General features: G+C 38.6%; 1 protein-coding gene across 1 annotated transcript in view; it reads left to right on the forward strand.

Moving 5' to 3' along the window:
- The first annotated feature begins 287 nt into the window (after positions 1 to 287).
- The window catches only part of LOC149140936 (putative prolyl 4-hydroxylase 4), a 116,514-nt gene continuing 95,584 nt past the window's right edge, over positions 288 to 21,217 (forward strand). Inside the window, exons 1-2 of the mRNA XM_089447857.1 lie at positions 288 to 962; positions 1,226 to 1,283. Of these exons, the coding sequence (XP_089303983.1) occupies positions 754 to 962; positions 1,226 to 1,283 (267 nt within the window). The 5' untranslated portion in view covers positions 288 to 753. The remainder of the gene's footprint in view (positions 963 to 1,225; positions 1,284 to 21,217) is intronic.

Consider the following 21,217-nt stretch of genomic DNA (forward strand, 5'->3'; position numbering starts at 1 on the left):
CTTGTTATATTTAAAGCCTAGATAAACATCTGTCATTAGATAAACATCGGTCATTAATAAATTAATTTAACTTTCTCTCATTAATAAATTAATTTAACTTTTAAGACCATCCATTTGTCCATTACAACGTTGATGATTTTGATATTGATCGATACACATGAGATTGTCCAAATCAGTGACTGATGCATTAGAATCTATTCCGTTTTTTCCAAAATAGTACAACACTTAAAAACAGCGCACAGTTTCAAAAGCTTATTATGAAGGGATTGACCTTTCGGTACGAATCCCAAGAGTTGAGGATGAAGGCTTCAAACGTACAACGAACCTTTCTTTGATTCAATTCCTCCAAGGTATTCTCCATTCGTCCATACCAATCCCATGAAGTCTTCAAAGTTCAATCGACATACAACCTTCCTTTGATTCTTTCAGTCACCTTTTCATCCGGACCAACTTTCAATAGCAGAGTCCAAACCCACCAGGCCCCACAGAATCAAATGCTCATCATCTAGCAGAGTCAAAAGCCCCCAGGCCCCACAGAATCAAATGCTCATCATCTAGCAGAGTCAAAAGTCCCCAGGCCCCACAGAATCAAATGCTCACATTCTCCACCCCCGCCAGCGTCCGATGTATTTCGGCATATACGAATTCTACTCTCCCTGCTTAAACACCAGAACCATTAACTGTTTCACATAGATCTATCTTTGGACTAGCATTTTCTGCGGCGTTCTCGTTCCTAAATTAGCGATCAGATCCATGGCGACTCGAATGAATGAGATCTGGATCGTAAGTCTATTGGCATTTCTCGGAGTAAATGTTGCAGTTAACGCCACACGGGTTTTAGATGAAGTACCGAATGAAACTTTGAATTATTCGATCTTGGATCTCAAGCAGCAGCATCAGTCTAACAACAATAATCTCATCGTGTATCCTACCAGAGTGGAGCAAATTTCGTGGAAGCCCAGGTAAATATCTCCCTTAAATTATGTCTTTGTTTTTAAAGCCCTGGTAGTTTGTCCACGTGGCATTCCCGCCAAATTTGCATTTTCGCTGTATGGTAATTGCTGAAGATTACGGAGAACGAAGATTGTGGTGGGGATGTTTTTGAATTTGGATACGCACATACATTTTTTTTTAGTTTTGTTGATGTTAAAATGATTTCATTTCATTTCTATTTCTAGTACTGAGCAATGTTTTCTGAAAGTAATGTCTTTTGAACGTATTGCAGAGCTTTTGTATACAGAGGGTTCCTTTCCGAGGAAGAGTGCGATCATTTGATTTCTATAGTGAGAATCTCAGACTCTTTCTCCTATTTTCAATTAGGAAACACATCATACACACGGATATATAAATAGATAGATAGATAAATATTTGAGCAAGAAACCCAGTCCGGTTCCTGTTCTCCTTTCTATACTTGTCTCCACATTTCTTTTGTACACTACCAATCTAATTTTATTGTACACGAGACGCTCTGAATTGGGGGAAGGGAGATCACGTTTCTTATCTCCAGAAACCCTTTAACCCCATTTCTCGGTCCGTTCCTGTTTCCATTGCCATTGCCATTGCCCGAATTCCCATTTTTGGTCATATATGTGTGTTTTAAAGCTTTGTGTTAAACCAAGCTCATAACAAGGAAGCTGTTGGCCTCCACGCATGTGGTACAAGTACTCTGGTATTTTTTGGGGTCGTTGTTGTCACTCCAAGAGAATTGAACCAGCGCTCTTGCGTGTACAATCTAGGTTTGTACTTTGCCATCAGGCCAAACTTACTTTGTTCAAAGTTAAACATATCGTGCAGTAACCACATCATAAATTCATAATAACCAGAAAATATGGCAGACATGGAATTTGAAGTTCAAAATGTGGTTAGTTTTGAAAATATACGTAGTCAGAAAGGCTGGAACTGGTGAAAAAACTGAAGTACATCTCACAACAGCATATAGGTTGTATTTTTCTTCAAGCTTTGGCGATTTTTCATAATTCGAAAGGTTCAATTGAGTTTCTTCCTGCGATGCATGTGGCGTATTAGAACCATGATCTTGTGTCGTGAAAGAGTACAGATACCTTAACCGATAATTAAGCTAATTTCGTGGAGCCTCATCAGTGGAAGAACTATAATGAGGATTTCTGAATTTTATCAGCAAGTGCTACTCATTTGGTACAGATTAGCCTTCAACTCCCAATATGGGTATATGAGAACTTGAACATGAGGAACATGGGCTGGCATCGTTGATGAAAGGATTAGAAATTTAAGAAATATAAAACTAAAGAGTACTTCAGTCCGATTGCCCATTTTGAAAGGGTAGTTTGGGCATTGGCTTTAGTTGTTAAAATTCGCCTTATTGAGGACAATTTCGCCCTTGTAGGAAGAGATGTTATATCCCAGACTATAATGAAAAATAAGAGATTAATTAAGCAATTTTACATTCAAGATTATACATATTGCAATATGGATAATAAATGAAGTGAGTTTCTCCACACCTGAAGCACAAGCGAAAAAAACAAAGAGTGATAGTTAAAGCATTTGCATGAGTGCAAGCATACTGAAGTGACTGTTGTTAGGATATTCCGACACATAAGAAATAATTAAGTATAACTTGGTCTACTGTAGAGTTAGGTAAAGTGTGTTTCTTTACTATGAATTTTTGTAACTTACAATCCGATGGTCATGATATGTTCTAGACATGAAGTGATCCGACAGTTCATTCTCTCCTTGGTATTACCGACACTTGATCCGTGGCTTAACACCCGATTGGTCCATGATCTCTATTTAAAGAGCATGGAGGGTTATTTGTAGGGTGACTGTTCATGAGAGAAGCCTATGTAAATTTTTTCTTTTACATTAATAAATTGTCTGAAATAGCCGCGTTGGTTCAGATCGTGCACCATTTCCTTCTTTGAGGGTTTTAACCATGTCAAGAACACTGGTGTATTGATCTGTGATCTGTTTGTGAGCGGTGTCCTTTGGTGTTCTATTTGAAGAACTTACCCTGTAAATTCCTACATGGTATCAGAGCTATTTGAGGGCCGCATCCGTTGGTGATCCAAATCCGAAGTCGGTACAAGTGCATGTGACTATTGTTTCCTAGATCTACTATTTCTGACTGCTTTCGGGCCAAGAGGATTGCTTTATTGTGTTAGGAGCATCTGTTCCAGTGAGGAACCCCTTTCGTTTCACGCGAAAAGGTTTTTGGTAGCCCTTGCTACGTCATTTTTAAGATCTGAAGGTATACAGTGTTTATTTGCAATTTTATTTATTCATCTCTCTATTTATTTCGGTTTATTTAGCTCTCTGTTTTTTTATTACCGGATTTATACCTCTCATTTCTACATATGCTCTTTGCCCTGCGAATCTTTGCGATCTAGGCAAATCAGAAATAGAAAGGAAGGATTTTTCTAATGCGTATGCTCTTTTCCGCTGTGCCTTATTGTGATCTCAGAAAATCAGAAACATTGAGGAAAATATTTAGTTTCTGGCAAAAGCTAACTTCAAGCCATAAGGTTTGGATTTTTTTGTATGTCTGTGTTGGGTTGTGTGGTTTTTTGTTTTGTAGGCAAAAAAGTTTTTTCAAGTAAACAAGCACCCCAAAGTTGCAGTGACAAAAAAAACCCTTCCTCTTTTCAAAAAATCACTAACTTTTTAAACTAGTTTACTTGGTCCAAAGTTACTGTATGAGAATAGAGGTCTTGAGTTCAAGTCTTTCTTTTTGTTGAGTTACTTTTTCAAAAAGCAATTGTAACTTATGTTTTAAATTTTTTTATGTAAAAGTATTCTCACTCATTATAAAAAGTGAGTCACTTATAATTCTAAATTCTCTTTATCTTTTATTTAAGTTACAATTTAGTGGGTAGCTCATAAAATACCATTGTAAAAGTCACTTTCACTTATTTATAAAAGTGGGTCAAATAATTTTTTTTTTTTTTTTAAGTGAACTAATTAGATTAAGATTGAAAATGGGGGGTGGGGGGGGGGGGAGTTTTAAAATATAACATTATCATTCACTTCCGCATATTCACTCACTTCGTCGGCATCTTCAACAACTTTTCTTCAAAAAGCCATAACTTCTTCATCTGAAAGTCGTTTTCAGAGCCTTTTTTTTTTAACCGGCCTCGATATCTTTCCATTGGAACACTTAGTTTCAGCGTCTACAACTTCAGTTTTTGTTAAAATGGAAAGTCCATGCCAAGTTATTCTTGACAGCACTAACTACTTCCAATGGTGGTCCTACATTGTGGATTTACTTAGAAGTAAAAGTCTTTACAGAATAGTCTTAGGCAAAGAAACTAAACCTAAACATGAAGATAAGGCAGCCAAATGGGAAAATAGGCAAGATCAAGCACGTGGGTTGATAGGGATGTCTATTTCTCCAGACCTTAGATTCCATATCGCAGAACTTGATACCCCTAATGAAGCAATGAAACAACTCACTAAAGTTTTTGGAATTAAAAATGAAATTAGAGCCCATCAACTCGAAAATGAGTTGCTTACGTTGGACCCAAATAATTTTTCTTCCATTGAAGATTTTTTGTCCAAGTTCAAGACCCTTAGACTTCTCTTGGAAGGTGTTAAGGTTAAGAAAGAAGATGGCAGTCTTATCTATTCCATTCTTACTAAGTTGGGACCAGCTTACTCTGTGTTTGTTTCCACCTTCCATTCTACTAGAGAAGCCTTTATTTTTCAAGGACAAGACTACAAGTCCCCCTCTTTTGATGCCTTTTGTGATTTTTTAATAAGAGAACAAGAAAAACTCTTACATCTTGGTCTTCTTAATCTTGGAAACTTTTCCAAGAAAGCCTTAGCCGCCCAGCAACAACCAAATTCAAAGAATCCTAAGAAGCAGTATCCTAAAAAGAATGGTCCTAAACCAAACAAGGGTCCTAAGCAATTTCAATCTCAAAATGAAAAATCAATTCAACAAAATGATAAGGCAAATAAAAACAAAGGGAATAAGACTGATAGACATTGCAACTTTTGTAATCGAGATGGCCACTTAGAATCCAAATGCTTTAAGAAGATGGAAGCCTTGGAAGCAGCAATGAAGAAGCATAACATCCATTTGGAGCACTCTTCAACTTCAACTTCATCTTCAGGAATAACACTTTCGGCATGTGGTTGTCAAGTATCTCGGTTTGGTTATGCACTAAATGTATCTTCTTCTTCTCATTCTCATGAGTGGTTCATTGATTTTGGAGTTTCTTATCACATGGCCAAAAACAAAGCCATGTTTTCTTCTTTAGATGATTGTAACACCAAAAATATATATGTTAGTGATGATATATCTCTTAGTGTTGTAGGGTCTGGAATTGTTCATCTAGACAATGGTCAATTTAATGATGTATTATGTGTTCCAACTTTATCCTGCAACCTTCTATCTATATATCAGATAACTAATTCAGGTGAAGGTTGTTAAACACACATGGACAGCAAAGACAATATGAAAGATAAAACATGCAATACGTTTTTTTATTAACATGAGATATACATTTATAGTACAACATATGACTCTTGGGTTTCAGATCCCAAGGTCTCTTGCACTGCTTTGGTCTATTCGGCTTCCACACTAACCCATTTAGGATTAGGTTTTTTTTTTTTTTTTTTTTAAACATGCAATGGGTTAAGGGGGGGAATGTTGGACACCTAATCCTAAATGGGTTAGTGTGGAAGCCGAATAGACCAAAGCAGTCCAAGAGACCTTGGGATCTACACCTAATCCTAAATGGGTTAGTGTGGAAGCCGAATAGACCAAAGCAGTCCAAGAGACCTTGGGATCTGAAACCCAAGAGTCATATGTTGTACTATAAATGTATATCTCATGTTAATAAAAAAAACGTATTGCATGTTTTATCTTTCATATTGTCTTTGCTGTCCATGTGTGTTTAACATGGTATCAGAGCAGGCGATTGCTGGTCCTGCTCCATTTTGAGCCATTTGTTTTATGGCCCTTATGTGCAGATCATTTCATGAATATTTTCTCAGCTAAATTTTAGCTGCAACCTGTCATTTCTCCAGCGCCATTTTTGGCCTCTCTCTGCCATTCTGAATCTGCTCAGTCGTAATAATCTGCGCTCTGTGTGATAATGGGTAACGCTTGGTATTCCCATCGAATACCTCTTCCTACAGTGCTGTTAGCGTTCAGAGCAGGTGCGTTCATAATTTGTTGAATCTTTTGTGAGCCACTGTTTTTGTGACCTTTCTCGGCCTGTCAGTTCTGCTACTATCCATCAAACCTGCCCACTGCTCTTTGCGCATGAATCAGAAGAATTATTAGTGTGTCATCGTATCACCCATCAAGCTAGCGAACATTCCTCTCTCTCTCAGTAAAATTACAGCAAATGCTCTTCCGGTCAGAGCGCAGGTCTTAAATTAGTTTTATATAGTGTAACTCCTCTGAACACATGTCAGAACTGCTCCTGATCTTTTAACGCTCCCTTCTCTACGGCTCCCTTGAGAATATGGTGTTTACTGCCGCCTTCATCTGCAGCAACCTGGTGGAGTCCTCTGTCGAGATGAGGTCGGATGTATTTGGTGGAACGTTGAGCATCAGCACGCAGTTTCTTCCCACCGAGTTGTAGTAGATTTCCAGCAGCTTGCTTAGCGGTTTGGGCTTCTCGGATTTGTGCCAAAACCACTCCTCTCTGATTGATACATTGCATTCTGCAGGAATCCAATCGGTTTCATATGGGTTTCCTGCATTTAGATACCTGCGGCAGACGAATCAATTTGTCTGGTTAAAACCCTCCTATCCTTTATTTCTTTCTCCCTTCTAACCATAAAAGCATAGAACTAAGCTAGGCATCTGGCAGACCTCGGGGATTTAGTTGCCTCGACATTCACGTGTTTGAAGACCACTAAAGTTATTCAAGCTCTGGCTAGCCATTCAACATATGTGTCAGCTGAGAATATTATTCCAGTTCCAGATCCCTGAGATATAGCTGCATCTATTGTTTGTGATCAGCAGCGGAATCGACAAAGGAATACCAAAGAGTCGGAATACCAAAGAGTCCCTACTTCTAGCCGAGCAGCCGACTTCAAGCCAATCTACCTCCGCCTTCTAATCGACGCAATACCACCACTCACTGAGCATGTGATCAGCATCTGCGTTTGTTGATAGATTGGATTGGAAGTCCCATAGCACGGTGCTCAGGAGGGAGTGTTGACCATCACTGTTCCCAAGCGTTCCGTTGCCAGACCTCCGAATTGAGTCTTCCAAAAGCCTCTCTCAACGTTCATAGATAGGAACGATCGCGGAGTCCTACAATCAGATATATAAGGTTGTTACGCTTTATAGCTTGGCTGAATAAACATTAGATTTGTGTGAAAGATTGATATCGGTGGAGTTTCTGTTATATCTTATAAGAAATTTCTGCATTTGCTCTAGGTTTTCAGGCATCTGAAAGTCTTGAATATTTGTCTGGTTCCCTGTTATATTCTATTTTGGTTTGTTGCAATTTCAATTTCGATGGCAGACGTGAACATGGTAGCTGGACGGGTGTCTTGAGAACCCACTCATTTTTTGCTGCTGCCTGAGTTATCTCTTACTCGAGTTGATTTTCTGCCACCTGAAGACAAGTTCACACCTGAGTCCTTGAATTCGAAGTACTGAGTTTGCTGAGAATGCATAAGACCGAGTGCATCAGTTGAACGTGGCCAGATTTAATTCCTATGACTGAATCCCCAGTTCTGAGCTAGCCACGAGTTCTAAAAGTGACAGCAAGGGAGTCGTACACCACTTGACAACTACTACCTGGGGATGTGTTTGGTGGCTTCAACATCTGGCAACATTTTCCAGCAGTCGAACATTTATCGACTGGTTCATTTGCAACTAGTAAAAGGTGTTTTACTTCTGAAGCGGCAAGCGATGGCAGAGTAGAAACAATTTTCTCTCTTTAGCAGCCGCACCATTCCTTGTATTCTGAACATAAAGCTTTGGTCACATTACGAGAAATAAAGGAATTGTGCCACAAACTACAAATTTCTTGTCACAAGAAAACAAACGAAGGAGCATCAGTTTAAAGTTACACAAGAATGTTACTGTAGAACTCTGCACATCTGTTTTATAAATTTTTGAGGGTTAATGCAGATCGAGATTTGCTGGAAATGAAAGGCAACAACTTTGTTTTGATGTATCGAAAATAAATTGTCAAGTATTAGTGCAAAGCCTTTGAAATATATGCTAAATTTTCCAGTCAGAAAAAAAAACAGTGGTGGTGATCCCTTTTGATATTCAATGTACAATTTGGTTGAAGGCAACTCAAATATTTATGTTCACTGATGAAATTGAGTTGTGAATCTACATAGGTCGGATTTCTTGAGACAATTTGTTAATTGCAATGCTAAATTGGCCATTTACTTAACAGAATAAGATTTTAGAGTCAGTGAACAGTTGAGTCAAAGCTCGCCTCGCTGAGTTCATCTTCCTGATCTGAGCCGAATTATAAAGTGTTTGTACTTGGAGGAGCTCAAACACAGTTATCTAGTTACTTAATATATTGCTGCTGGTTGGTCTGTTGGTATTCTGGGTCAATTTCTACCATACCAGAATGAGTTTGTCACAATTTGGATGCCATTTAGAGACTATTTGTGTGGCTGTATATTCTTCTCATTAGCTGATACTGAAGTGTTGATATACGTTGAAGAGTGAAGGAGTATTTGAAGGATCCAAGCAAGTTTGCAGTTGCTGCTGCCCCAGTTGTGGAATTGTATTTAAAATTCATTATAGTGCATTAATTCCTTGATTCCACTGCTGCATAAAGATTTTGGTGAGCTGATTGTAATCCTTTATATTGCACACTAATCATTCGCTGACATTTATAAAGGATATTGCTGTGTACTGTGAGTAGATATTACTTTTCTGCATTGAGTAGTAGTTGTGATCAGTTTTTTAAGGTGTAAATCAGACATTGAAAAAAATGGCCAGAACCAGTGAAATATTACAGTTCCTTAAAACTCTGATATTATCTACTGTTGATGACACATTACAAATCAGCAAAGGATCTCTCTCAGAAATTCAGACATGTTTACAAAATGCACAGGAAAAGATCGATTTTTTGCAGCTTGAATCACAGCTACAGCAAGAAGAGCTACATCAAAATAGACACCATTCTGAACCTGTTTTTGTTCAGAACATTGAGACAACCACCCATCAGCAGCATGTTAATAATGGTACAGTTCATTCAAATAAAGCAGCAGTTGTATATGCAGATGCAGAAACTCAGTCTGCACTTCCCAAGCCCATCATCAGACCTTGGGAACAGCTTGTCCACAACAAGCACAGAACTGGTCTTGGATATGACAAGGACTTGTCCTTTCATATTCCAGACTACTCAAAGCCCATTCAGTTTCAGAGTGCTGGACTCATTCATGACAGTTCACCTGCTCCTCATGACAGTGCACCTACTCCTCATGACAGTTCAGCTTCAGCTGTTCCAGATTCTACTCCTCTTCCTCCACAGCAACAACAACAACAGATTGTAAAATGCCAACACTGTGACCGAGTTGGCCATTTGAAAGATCACTGTTTTGATCTTCATTCATGTAAGCACTGTCATAAAACCAATCATTCTTCACACAGATGCTTCAGAAATAAACATCCTGCAAGAACAAAGATTCATCTTGGATGGATCGCTTCTTGGCAATGGGCATCAACAACCAAGAAGATATTCCAAACACATGTCAGAACTTGTTCCAGAATATTGAACAGTCTTGCAGTTGAGTTTTCTCCATCTTCTCACCTTGTATCTGACAGGGGGGGAAATGATGGTCATCTACAAGCTTCAAAGCCACATCAAGCGAGCGTGAGCCACAACCTGCCACACCAGTTTCAGAGTTGTAGCCAGCGACAAAGATGCCCCTAAACATGCCTTCAGTTGGCAATCTGGGACACTTCCTCTAGCAGAAGACTTCAGCTTCTTGCCAGTTTTGGAAGCATTCCAGGAACAAAATTGAGAACACTTCCTCTAGCAGAAGACACCAGCTTCTTGCCAGTTTTGGAAGAGTTCCAGGAATTGCATTAAGCATTCCAGAGTTGTTGGTCATCCTTAAACCATCACAGGTTGAGACTTCCCTTTTCAGGTTGAAGTTTTACCTTTTATGTGGGGTGAGACCTCCCTTTTATGGTTGAAGGTTTCCCTCTTTAAAACAATAGGATCACTTCCTCTAGCAGAAAACTTCAGTTTCTTGCCAGTTTTGCAAGAGTTCCGGGAACTGCACTAAGCGTTCCAGTGTTGGTGGTCATCCTTAAACCACTGCCCTTTTTACCAACATTTCATAGAGCACATTCAGCCTAGTGCTGCCATGCATTTTTTGCACATTTTGTATTATAGCTCTCTTCTTGGACTCATACATAACCCTTCGGATTAAGGGGGGGAATGTTGGACACCTAATCCTAAATGGGTTAGTGTGGAAGCCGAATAGACCAAAGCAGTCCAAGAGACCTTGGGATCTGAAACCCAAGAGTCATATGTTGTACTATAAATGTATATCTCATGTTAATAAAAAAAACTTATTGCATGTTTTATCTTTCATATTGTCTTTGCTGTCCATGTGTGTTTAACAAAGGTAAACCTGTTGAATTTTCACCTCATGATGTTGTAATTAAGGACCTAAGAGATCCTAGACAGATTTTAGCTATTGGCATTGCTGATGATTCTACAAGGTTGTATAAGTTTAACAACTTTGGGTCATCAACTCTTCCCTTGGTATTTGTTGCTCATAATGATGAAGTGAGCAAACTTTGGCATGAGCGATTTGGTCACTTAAACTATCGCTCCCTTCAAAATCTATGTAAAGAAAATATGGTAAGAGGTCTTCCTATGGTATCTTGCAGAGATGGTGTTTGTTCCAGATGTGTACTCAGAAAACATCATCGGGATAGTTTTGATAAACGTGCCTCTTGGCACGCCTCAGCCCCTTTACAACTTGCGCATAGTGATTTATGTGGTCCACTTCCAGTTGTTTCATTCTCTGGCTACAAGTATTTCTTAACTTTCATTGATGATTTCTCCCGACGCACTTAGGTATACTTCTTAAAACTCAAGAGTGAAGTACTTAACATGTTCTTGGCCTTTAGGGCCTTTGTTGAGAAACAATCTGGACATCAAATTCTTAAGCTAAGATTTGATAATGGCAGAGAATATGTTAACAACAAATTCATCAACTTTTTCACTGAGCATGGAATTCAAATGCAACATACTGTCCCATATACTCCACAACAAAATGGTGTAGCTGAAAGGAAGAATCACACCTTAAGGGAAATGGCTAATTGTATGCTTCAATCTAAAGGACTTAGTCTTAATTTTTGGGCAGAAGCAATTAACTGTGAAAATTACATAGTAAATCGCACTCTTACTAAGGTTTTAAAGAATATCACTCCAGAAGAAGCATGGAGCTCAATTAAATTAGATGTAAGTCACTTTCGTGTTTTTGGAAGTGAAGCATGGACCCATATTCCGGATGAGAAACATTAAGCTTTAGAACCTAGGAGTGAAAAATGTATTTTTGTTGGATATTTTGAAAATGTCAAAGGATATAGACTTATTCCACTTAAGTCCAAAAATGTTATCATTAGAAGAGATGTAAAGTTTGTTGAAAATATATCGGCCTACGAGCCTAGTTCGGCGGATCTGCCACCTCTCTCTATCCCTTCTACTTCTGAAAATATTTCTTCTTTAGATGATGACAGCGAGGATGACAATCCTCCCTCACCTTCTCAGGATCCTCCTTCAGCTCCTCAACTTCCAAAATGGGTCCGTGCTACTCGGGATGCAGTAGGTGCTCTTGCAGGTGATCCTACAGATCAACGACGTACACGTTCTCAGTTTGATAGAGCCTCTTCTTTACTAGCTCAAGCTTCAACGAATTATGATCCTGACACCTTTGCAGAAGCTTCAGGCCATCTAGATTGGGATGCAGCTATGAATGAAGAATATCGTTCATTATTGGCAAATGATACATGGGATCTTGTTCCTCTTCCAAAGGGACAAAAACTTGTTAGATGCAAATGGGTTTACAGAACCAAGTTTGGACTAGATGGAAAAGTTGATAAACATAAAGCTCGTCTTGTTGCTAAGGGTTTTTCACAAGTTGAAGGCATTGACTATACTGAAACCTTCTCCCTTGTTTTCAAAATGAACTCTATTCGCCTTGTTCTTTCCCTTGCTACCTCTTTCAAATGGGAAGTCCATCAGATGGATGTTAAATTTGCCTCTTGCATGAAGAAATCTATATGGAATAACCTCCTGGCTTTATACAAACAGACTCCAGCCTTGTATGTCGGCTTAAGAAATCCCTTTATGGTCTCAAGCAAGCCCCTCGGGCTTGGTATGCCAAAATGGATAGCTTTCTTTTAGATACTGGCTTTTCTAGGTGTCATTCTGACAATATTATCTACACCAAGAAAGTGGGTAAGTCTCTTATCATTCTTGTTATTTATGTTGATGATCTTATCCTTACTGGTAGTGATCCCAACCTTATAAACCATGTGAAGTCCAACCTTAAAAAGCAGTTTGAAATGACAGACTTAGGACACTTGCATTATTTTCTTGGTCTTCAAGTCTTGCAATCCAAGGAAGGTATTTCCCTTTCCCAGTCCAAGTATGCCTGTGATCTTCTACGCCACTTTCACATGGAAGACTGTAAGCCAACCCCTTCTCCCTTTCAGTGTGGAGTCAAACTTTCAGTCACTTGTACTTCCCGTGAAGCTGATGCTACCTTATACTGTCAACTTGTAGGAAAACTTTTGTATCTGACCCATACCTGTCCTGACCTTTCCTTTGCTGTTGGCCTTGTTGCTCGGTTTATGCAAAACCCACATGAAAGTCATTGGAAAGTAGCTAAAAGAATACTTCGTTATGTTCGAGGTACAGTTTAGTTTGGGATTCATTACAGTGCAGAAGCATCTCCTCTATGGTTGGTTTCACTGATTCCGATTGGGCTGGTGACTCTAATGATCGAAAGTCTACTGCAGGTTATGTCTTCACTCTTGGTTATGGACCTATTACATGGGCTTGCAAGAAACAAAGTGCCATTTCTCTTTCTTCAGCAGAAGCAGAGTATCGTGGCGCCGTAGAAGCTAGTAAGGAAGTCTTGTGGCTTCGTCAGATCCTGTCAAAGTTTGTCTTTCAGTAGCAACATCCGACTACACTTCGGTGTGATAATCAAAGGGCCATTCAACTATGCAAAGATCTCGTCCAACATCAACACAACAAACACATTGAACTACACATGCACTTCATCAGAAAGCTCATTCATGACCATGTTCTTGAAGTGCAATATTGTTCAACAGATGATTAAGTTGCAGACATCTTTACAAAGGCTCTCACAGAGGCGAAGTTTACTAAACATCAATTTATGGTTGGAGTTCAGGAAGTTGTCACTAAGGGGGGATAGACTCTAATGCCTCCTTCCTACTCCTATTGTGTCATATTTGTACATCCTTCAATCCTATCCCAAGTTGTTCTTAAGGGGGGATGTTAGGATATTCCGACACATAGGAAATAGTTAAGTATAACTTGGTCTAGTGTAGAGTTAGGTAAAGTGTGTTTCTTTACTATGTACTTTTGTAACTTACAATCCGACGGTCACGATATGTTATAGACATGAAGTGATCCGATGGTTCATTCTCTCCTCAGTATTACCGACACTTGATTTGTGGCTTAACACCCGATTGGTCCATGATCTCTATTTAAAAAGCATGGAGGGTCATTTGTAGGGTGACCGTTCATGGGAGAAGCTTATGTAAACTTTCTTTCTTTTACATTAATAAACTGCTTGAAGTGACCGCGTTGGCTAAGACCGTGGACTGTTTCCCTCTTTGAGGGTTTTAACCACGTCAAGAAGACTGGTGTATTGATCTGTGATCTTTTTGTGAGTGGTGTCCTTTGGTGTTCTATCTGAGGAACTTAACCTGTAAATTCTTACAAGTGTGAGAACTATGATGATTAAACCATTTATTGTTTACATTGTGGGCAAACCCTAAACTATTGGAGAAAGTTATACTGGTAGCTCGAACCACATGATCATATTCCATCCCACATAAAGGGGACTGCTTGCATGTAACTGAACCTTTTTGCCATATAGCTATAGGGAGATCACGGCCATTCTTAGTTCCTTGGTGCTTCTTATTACTCAAGGCTAAGAAAGTAAGGTTGGCACATAAGGTACACCCTTAGCTTAGCCGGAATTGAAGTGACCGCGTTGGCTCAGACCATGGACTGTTTCCCTCTTTGAGGGTTTTAACCACGTCAAGAAGACTGGTGTATTGATCTGTGATCTTTTTGTGAGTGGTGTCCTTTGGTGTTCTATCTGAGGAACTTAACCTGTAAATTCCTACAACTGTGAGAACTATGATGATTAAACCATTTATTGTTTACATTGTGGGCAAACCCTAAACTATTGGAGAAAGTTATACTGGTAGCTCGAACCACATGATCATATTCCATCCCACATAAAGGGGACTGCTTGCATGTAACTGAACCTTTTTGCCATATAGCTATAGGGAGATCACGGCCATTCTTAGTTCCTTGGTGCTTCTTATTACTCAAGGCTAAGAAAGTAAGGTTGGCACATAAGGTACACCCTTAGCTTAGCCGGAATTTCTTGTTACCACAACACATGGTAAACAGGTAATGCATTATCTGTTATATGCAAAAGAAAAATACTAGTCAAAGTACTGGAAAATATATGCATGTAAGTAGGTAGCTACCAGTTTTTACCAATCAGATGTCTGTGCGGTTTGCATAGAATTGTGACCCCATCATGATCATCCATGTTTAAAATGCTTTCCAATTCATTACATCACTTTAGGACATTACAAATAAGATTCTTGGTGATAAAAATATGTGTGCAATAATCAAAAGTTGTTAAAAATCTAAATCTACATGTAAATGATGGATTCAATAGAAAAACCACATATACTGTCATGATAAAAAACTGTAAAGAAAGCCATGGAAATTAACTAGAATATACCAAGCTATTCATGTAATAGGTCTTTGGGCAAAAATATATAGATTGGTCCAAAAATTTGGCAAAGACAATATGGGAATACAATCAAACTTAAGAATAGTGCTTCTAGTCCATTCATTGCCTCATTCCAGTGTTGCACGCTCAAACTTGTCTCAAATAACTATATCGTAGTCCAATCCTGGTAGATTCACAGGTTTCACTTCTAGTTTAAATAGGCTCTGCCAGCTTCGTGGAAGGTTGGTAGCTTGGTTATACAGTCTACAATCTAAGAACCTGCACAATAAATTCCAGTCCCATTCCTAATCTGCAATAAATATAGGCTGCTACCTTCTCATGCCATGCACTACTCAATAAAAATAAACCATTGTCATACATGGTTCAAAAAAAAATGAAGGACGCAAGCTTTCAAATATAGTCAGCATACTTGGATTCAGCTTGTACTTGGCAAGGTAGGTGATTCAACATACTTGGCATATGCGGCATACTTGCATTCATGATTCGACATACTTGACAATATAGAAAAAAGCAAAATGGTTAATTTTTAATGCAATAAAGCCTGAAAAATGCATAGATAAACATGTATATCAGAAAGACAAAATTTTCACACATTTGGGACCATTAAAACACACATTCATTGATTTTCATAACCCACAAGGCATGGATTGATGGACAACCGTAGAACGCATAGGTCATGGGCATTATCATAGAAAGGCACCATAAATATTAAATATTAAAAATATGTATTTTCTAATTCTCATTAATTCAAAACCTATGAGGCCCATATAGAATAGTACATACTAAAAAATTCTAATTGTTTCAAGTAACAAGAATTAGGACTGCACTATACAAATGTCAGAGCTACAAAACTATGAACTACTACCCTATTGATGTCTCCGGTGTATTTCAAGGTTTAATGAGTGCTTGTAGATGCAACACTGGCTACTGAGTTAGACCCAGCTGCAGCACCATTTCTTGAAACCTCTGTTGGTTCTTTAGGTGGTTCCGCTCGAGCAGGTTTTTTTTAATCTTTGGTTGTGTCTTTAGTCTCTTCCTCATGGAGTCAACTCAGATATTCCTCAAGAAAACCATGCTTCTACTACTAAAGTCATGCATGACCTCACTGATAGTGGATTGATGTCACCCAAAGAGATAGGATTTCCAAACATTTTGGCCCACAAATGAATGTTATAGTGAACAAAGACAAGGTCAAATAACCTTTCCCCGTCCACCTTTTTGTGCTTCTATCCAATTTTATCTAATTTAAAGGTCATGGCCAAGCCAGACACCAAATTAATGTATGAGACTCCCTTGTTTGTGGGACAAAGGACCCACCTCTGCGCAGCAAATTGACTGCTAAGTCGACGAAGGTATACATACTCTACACCCCTCTGGTTTTGAACCTGTGACCTCTTAGGAGGAAACACATATTCTTAACCATTAGGCCCACTCAAGCTGTATTTGCTTGAATACACTGCAATTGTGTTCAAAATCATAAGCACTACAAGGTTGGCTCAACACCTGCTTATGAATCATCACAACTCAGGCATTTTTCTGTCATAATTGTCTCACCAAAGTCATGCATTACATGTCAAGAATGATTTTTTTTCAATGATGTTAATTATAAATTTCTAAAAATAGAAGCTAAAGCTGAAATACCCAAGTCTCTCATAGGGAACTATCCTACGAATACATTCTAAGAGCCCCTTTTTCAGCTCATGATCTTTTTCTACCAATCCATTATAAAATAAAATTTGGTTAAGTAACCCCAACAAGATATATTGGTTAATGGAGCACATCTATCCATTGCTTATCAGTAATATCCCAAAATCCCTGGAATTTATTCTCATCGCCATCATTGACATTTTGTTTTCCCCCCTTTGCCAAGCCCATAGTCTCATATAAGTACCCCATGGGGTGTTTTCTCCAAAATGCATGACACAGAGGCTGGAGAATAAATAACTGAGACCAACTCCTCTACATTCCTACAAAACTCTTCATTATACATCAATCCAGTGATAACAATCCCCTCAAGTGAGCATATTGTTCTTGAAGGAACAATATGTCCACTCATTAGATATAAGCGTTTTTTCGGAGGCATCTTATGTTGAACGATAGATAATGAAATGAAGTAAGCTGCAAATCTCATGGCTTGAGGCTTGATCAACTCCTTGCTCTTAGTTAGTTGCCCTGACAATGAAAGGACAAGAACAGGACTATAAATTTTGTTATGTTTTACCAAAGTTATATGACCTGGAATCATGTGCCACTTGGTAAGCCCTTCAATTCAGAATTGACCTAGATTTGGTCATGAAACTTGGAGTTGATTCAGAATAATAAGAAAATACATTAGATATTTAAATTTAATTTATAAGTGTAAATCCATGTGGAACAATGGAAAAATGAACAATAGATGCCGAATATGTAAGTTTGTTGATTTATATTGGTTGAAGGGTGCAAATAGGCAAAATCATGTTCAGAGAGCGAAGTTTGATGAAGATGTAACAAGAATCTGGTTTATTCCCTGCTTATCTGCCTCGTTATAGTTTACATCTTACCCAGTTACCATCCAATTTTGCCCCAAATTGCAAACAGTTGTCTAAGGTTTAAATTTTTTTGGTTATGTAACAGTTTTAGAACCATTTTCAAGCCCTGACCCAACCAACTTGAAAGCAAGAAATTGGAAATTAGAAGAAAACATTTGAAAACTTCAATTATTTACTTACATATTTATTTATGTGCTTTGTAAGAACCTACAGGTTTATCCCCTTATCTCATTTCATCCTCATCCTTCGTTTCTTGCCCTCCTGATTCTCATTTATTTATCACTGTAGGGGCATTGATTGCATTTAGAGTAGCGAGGTGCATCTACAGTATAGGTAGATGTGTCATGTCTGCAACATTAATAACTTAAATTGACAGAAACTTGAAGCCCTTAAATATAAAAGTTAAAAAAATAACGAACCATAGCAATTAAAAACTTAAAAGGGAGACCACAATAATTATAAAACTCCATTAAAATAAACCAGCATAGATCCATCTTAGCCTCAACTTTTAAATGAACTGAGAGAATTATGTCTGTATTTGTATTCTTCTTAATTCTTATTAGATCCGGTGTTAAGATGGATATATACTGGTATTATCTATAATTATAAAGTTCTACCTGTCACCCCCTTTCCTTTATCCCTATCTCATTGTTCTTCAACCCCCTCCCATGTTACCTCCCTTATTTATTTGTCTTCAGCCCTACCCTAACCGCTTATTTTCTCCCGAGATTCTTCATTCATTAACTATGATTTTCTCCTCACCACTCCCTGTTTTAATAATTTACCCTTTGTTTCTGTTATTAATTTCTTATTTTATATGTCTCACCTCAGCGGTTTCTTTATTAGTTTCTTTTCTTTGGTGGTTTGATTTCATACATCTCCATTCCTTTTACTTGTAATTTTCTCAAATGAGATGGGTTCTTTTTCAAAAATAAATATTTATATCTATTTATAAAATTTGTTTTGATTTTATGAGGTTAGCACTCTCAAGGGATTATAACTTGCCTGTTACTCTGCCATTGTATATATTAGTGCTTCTTCATTCACTTGTGATTGGTCTCATTTTTCTGCATTGGGTCCCTATTGATGCGTGAAGCATTCTCCCAAAAGTTAAAACACAGTTGGATTAAATTCTTCATACACTGGAAACCCAGAATCACTTGCACAATATAATCTGAAATATAATATGCATGGAAATGCAGCCTCAAAGTTTGACCGTTAAACTCTTAAAAACCTGTTCTAAATGCCTGCAAATGCTATGTTGTTGACTGAAGATGGTCTCCCTAGATGCCGAAGAAACAACCCCTAGATGAAGAACTTTGATAAAATAACAACTAGTAGATGACTGCTTTTTTCCCCTTTTGAAATCACCCAAATTATTATAACTCTTTAGAGTCTTTAAATCTGCTTACAAGTGGACTTAACACATTTCTCATTAAATGATATCAAAAAGTTCAATTTTGAGAGGCTTTATAAGAGAAAAAGTCGTGACAACTGCCAAATACTTTTCAAAATATCCTGCGGAATAAGAAAATGACTGGCTTTGTTTGAGCTTAACATACTTGGCCATATGTGGGAATACTTTGCTATTCTAAGTGTGGTGAGTACTGACTAACCAATAGTATACTTAGTGAATGTTGGTTGAGTGTTGGCCCGATTACTTGTTGAGCAGGAAAACTCATCATACTTGCGAGTACTCCTGAGTCTTACTTAGGCTTATTGTAACAATCAGGGGCGCACTATCAATTCAAGTCACAATTTCATCATATATGCATAATAATAACAAAGAAACATATAATAATTGTTAATTTTAGGTATGTTCTATGCTTAGAGCAATTTATTTCAATTTTCACAGTTAGCTCAATATCTTTTCCAGATTAGCAATCACATCAGCATAATAGTAAATTGCAGATAGAACATAAATATAAATCGTAGAAGACAAGAGGACACAAGATGTTGCGCTAGCTAGGGACAAACCCCAATGTGGGGAAACCCTTGATCAATTCTTCTTATATGTTCTTCAATAATTCACCGGAGAGAGAGATAGTACATTTACAACAGAAGTCAACACTTTGACTTATCTAAAAAGGAGCATAGATCATCTCTAAGAAGATGATACATGAGGTAGCTGAACTCAGTTGAAGACATGTTGCTTCAACTGATTCTCCAAGGGGACTCCATCACCATGCTACATGTATCATTGTGCTGCACCTCATCATCATGTTGCACCTCACTGTGCTGCACCATGCTGCACCCATCATCACTATGCTGCATTTCATCATGCTTCACTAATCATGACTGTACCCATCACTAAACTGCACCATGTACCATTGCTGCACCATGTCCAACAACATTGATCTACACCATGCTGTACCATTACTTCTGTCATGCTGCCACACTGCTTTAGTCATGCTGTCACACTGCCTTAGCTGCTGGCTATGGCCTATGGCCTAGTGTTAATTTTAGGTATGTTCTATGCTTAGAGCAATTTATTTCAATTTTCACAGTTAGCTCCATATCTTTTCCAGATTAGCAATCACATCAACATTAAAGTAAACTGCAGATAGAACATAAACATAAATTGTAGAAGACAAGCCAAGACAAGAGGACATAAGATGTGGTGCTAGCCAGGGACAAACCCCAATGTGGGGAAACCCTTGATTAATTCTTCTTATATGTTCTTCAATAGTTCAGCAGAGAGAGAGAGAGATAGTACGTTTACAAAAGAAGTCAACTCTTTGACTTATCTAGATAAGAGCATAGATCATCTCTAAGAAGATGATACATGAGATCAGTTGAAGACATGCTGCTTCAACTAATTCTCCAAGGTGACTCCTTCACCTATCGTTGTGTTGCATTTCGTCATCATGCTGCACCTCACCGCGCTGCACCATGCTGCACCCATCATCACTATGCTGCATCTCATCATGCTTCATTAATCATGACTGTACCCATCACTGTACTGCATTATGTGCCATTGTTGCACCATGTTTCCATCCTGACCTATGTGTTGGCTGCACCTTGCTTGCTTGTTGTCCCTAGCATGCTTGTTGTCCTTAGCATGCTTGTTGTTGCATGCTAGTTGTCCCTTGCATGCTAGCTGTAACATTGCATGCTTGGTGTATTTGCTGCTAAGTACCATACAACTGTCCCAATGTTAGTTAGCTGTCCCTTGCATGCTGCTCTTCTTCGAAGACAGATGCTCCGACTGTTTCGGCAGTTCCCGACAGTTCTAGCAGTTTCGGCTGTTCCCGGCAGTTCCGGTTGTTCTCGGCAGTTCCGGCAGTCTCGGCAGTTCCAGCGTTTCCGGCAGTTACGACTTTTCAGGCAGTTCCGACATTTCTGGCTTTTCCGGCATTTCCGGCATTTCCGACAGTTTCGGCTTTTCCGGCTTTTTCGGCTTTTCCTGCAGTTCCGACTTTTACGGCTTTTCTGGCAGTTCCGACATTTTCGGCTTTTTCGGCATCTCTGACTTTTTTGGCAGTTCCAGCTTTTCTGGCTTTTCTGACAGTTCCGACTTTTCCGGCTTTTCCAGATTTTCCGGTAGTTCTGGCGTTTTCGACTTTTTTAGCAGTTTCGGCTTTTCTGGCAGTTCCGACTTTCTACCCTTTGGATCAGGGCAACGTTATTCCTTAGGATCTCTCCTCCTACTAAAACCCAAAGACAAGTAGAGAGAGAAGAGATCTCAAGTGTGTCGAAATGACTGGAAGGCCACC

Source organism: Pinus tabuliformis, chromosome X, assembly GCF_031772625.1.
Source record: "Pinus tabuliformis cultivar Carrire ecotype Pingquan chromosome X, CPIR1, whole genome shotgun sequence".
Classification (NCBI taxonomy): Eukaryota; Viridiplantae; Streptophyta; class Pinopsida; order Pinales; family Pinaceae; genus Pinus; species Pinus tabuliformis.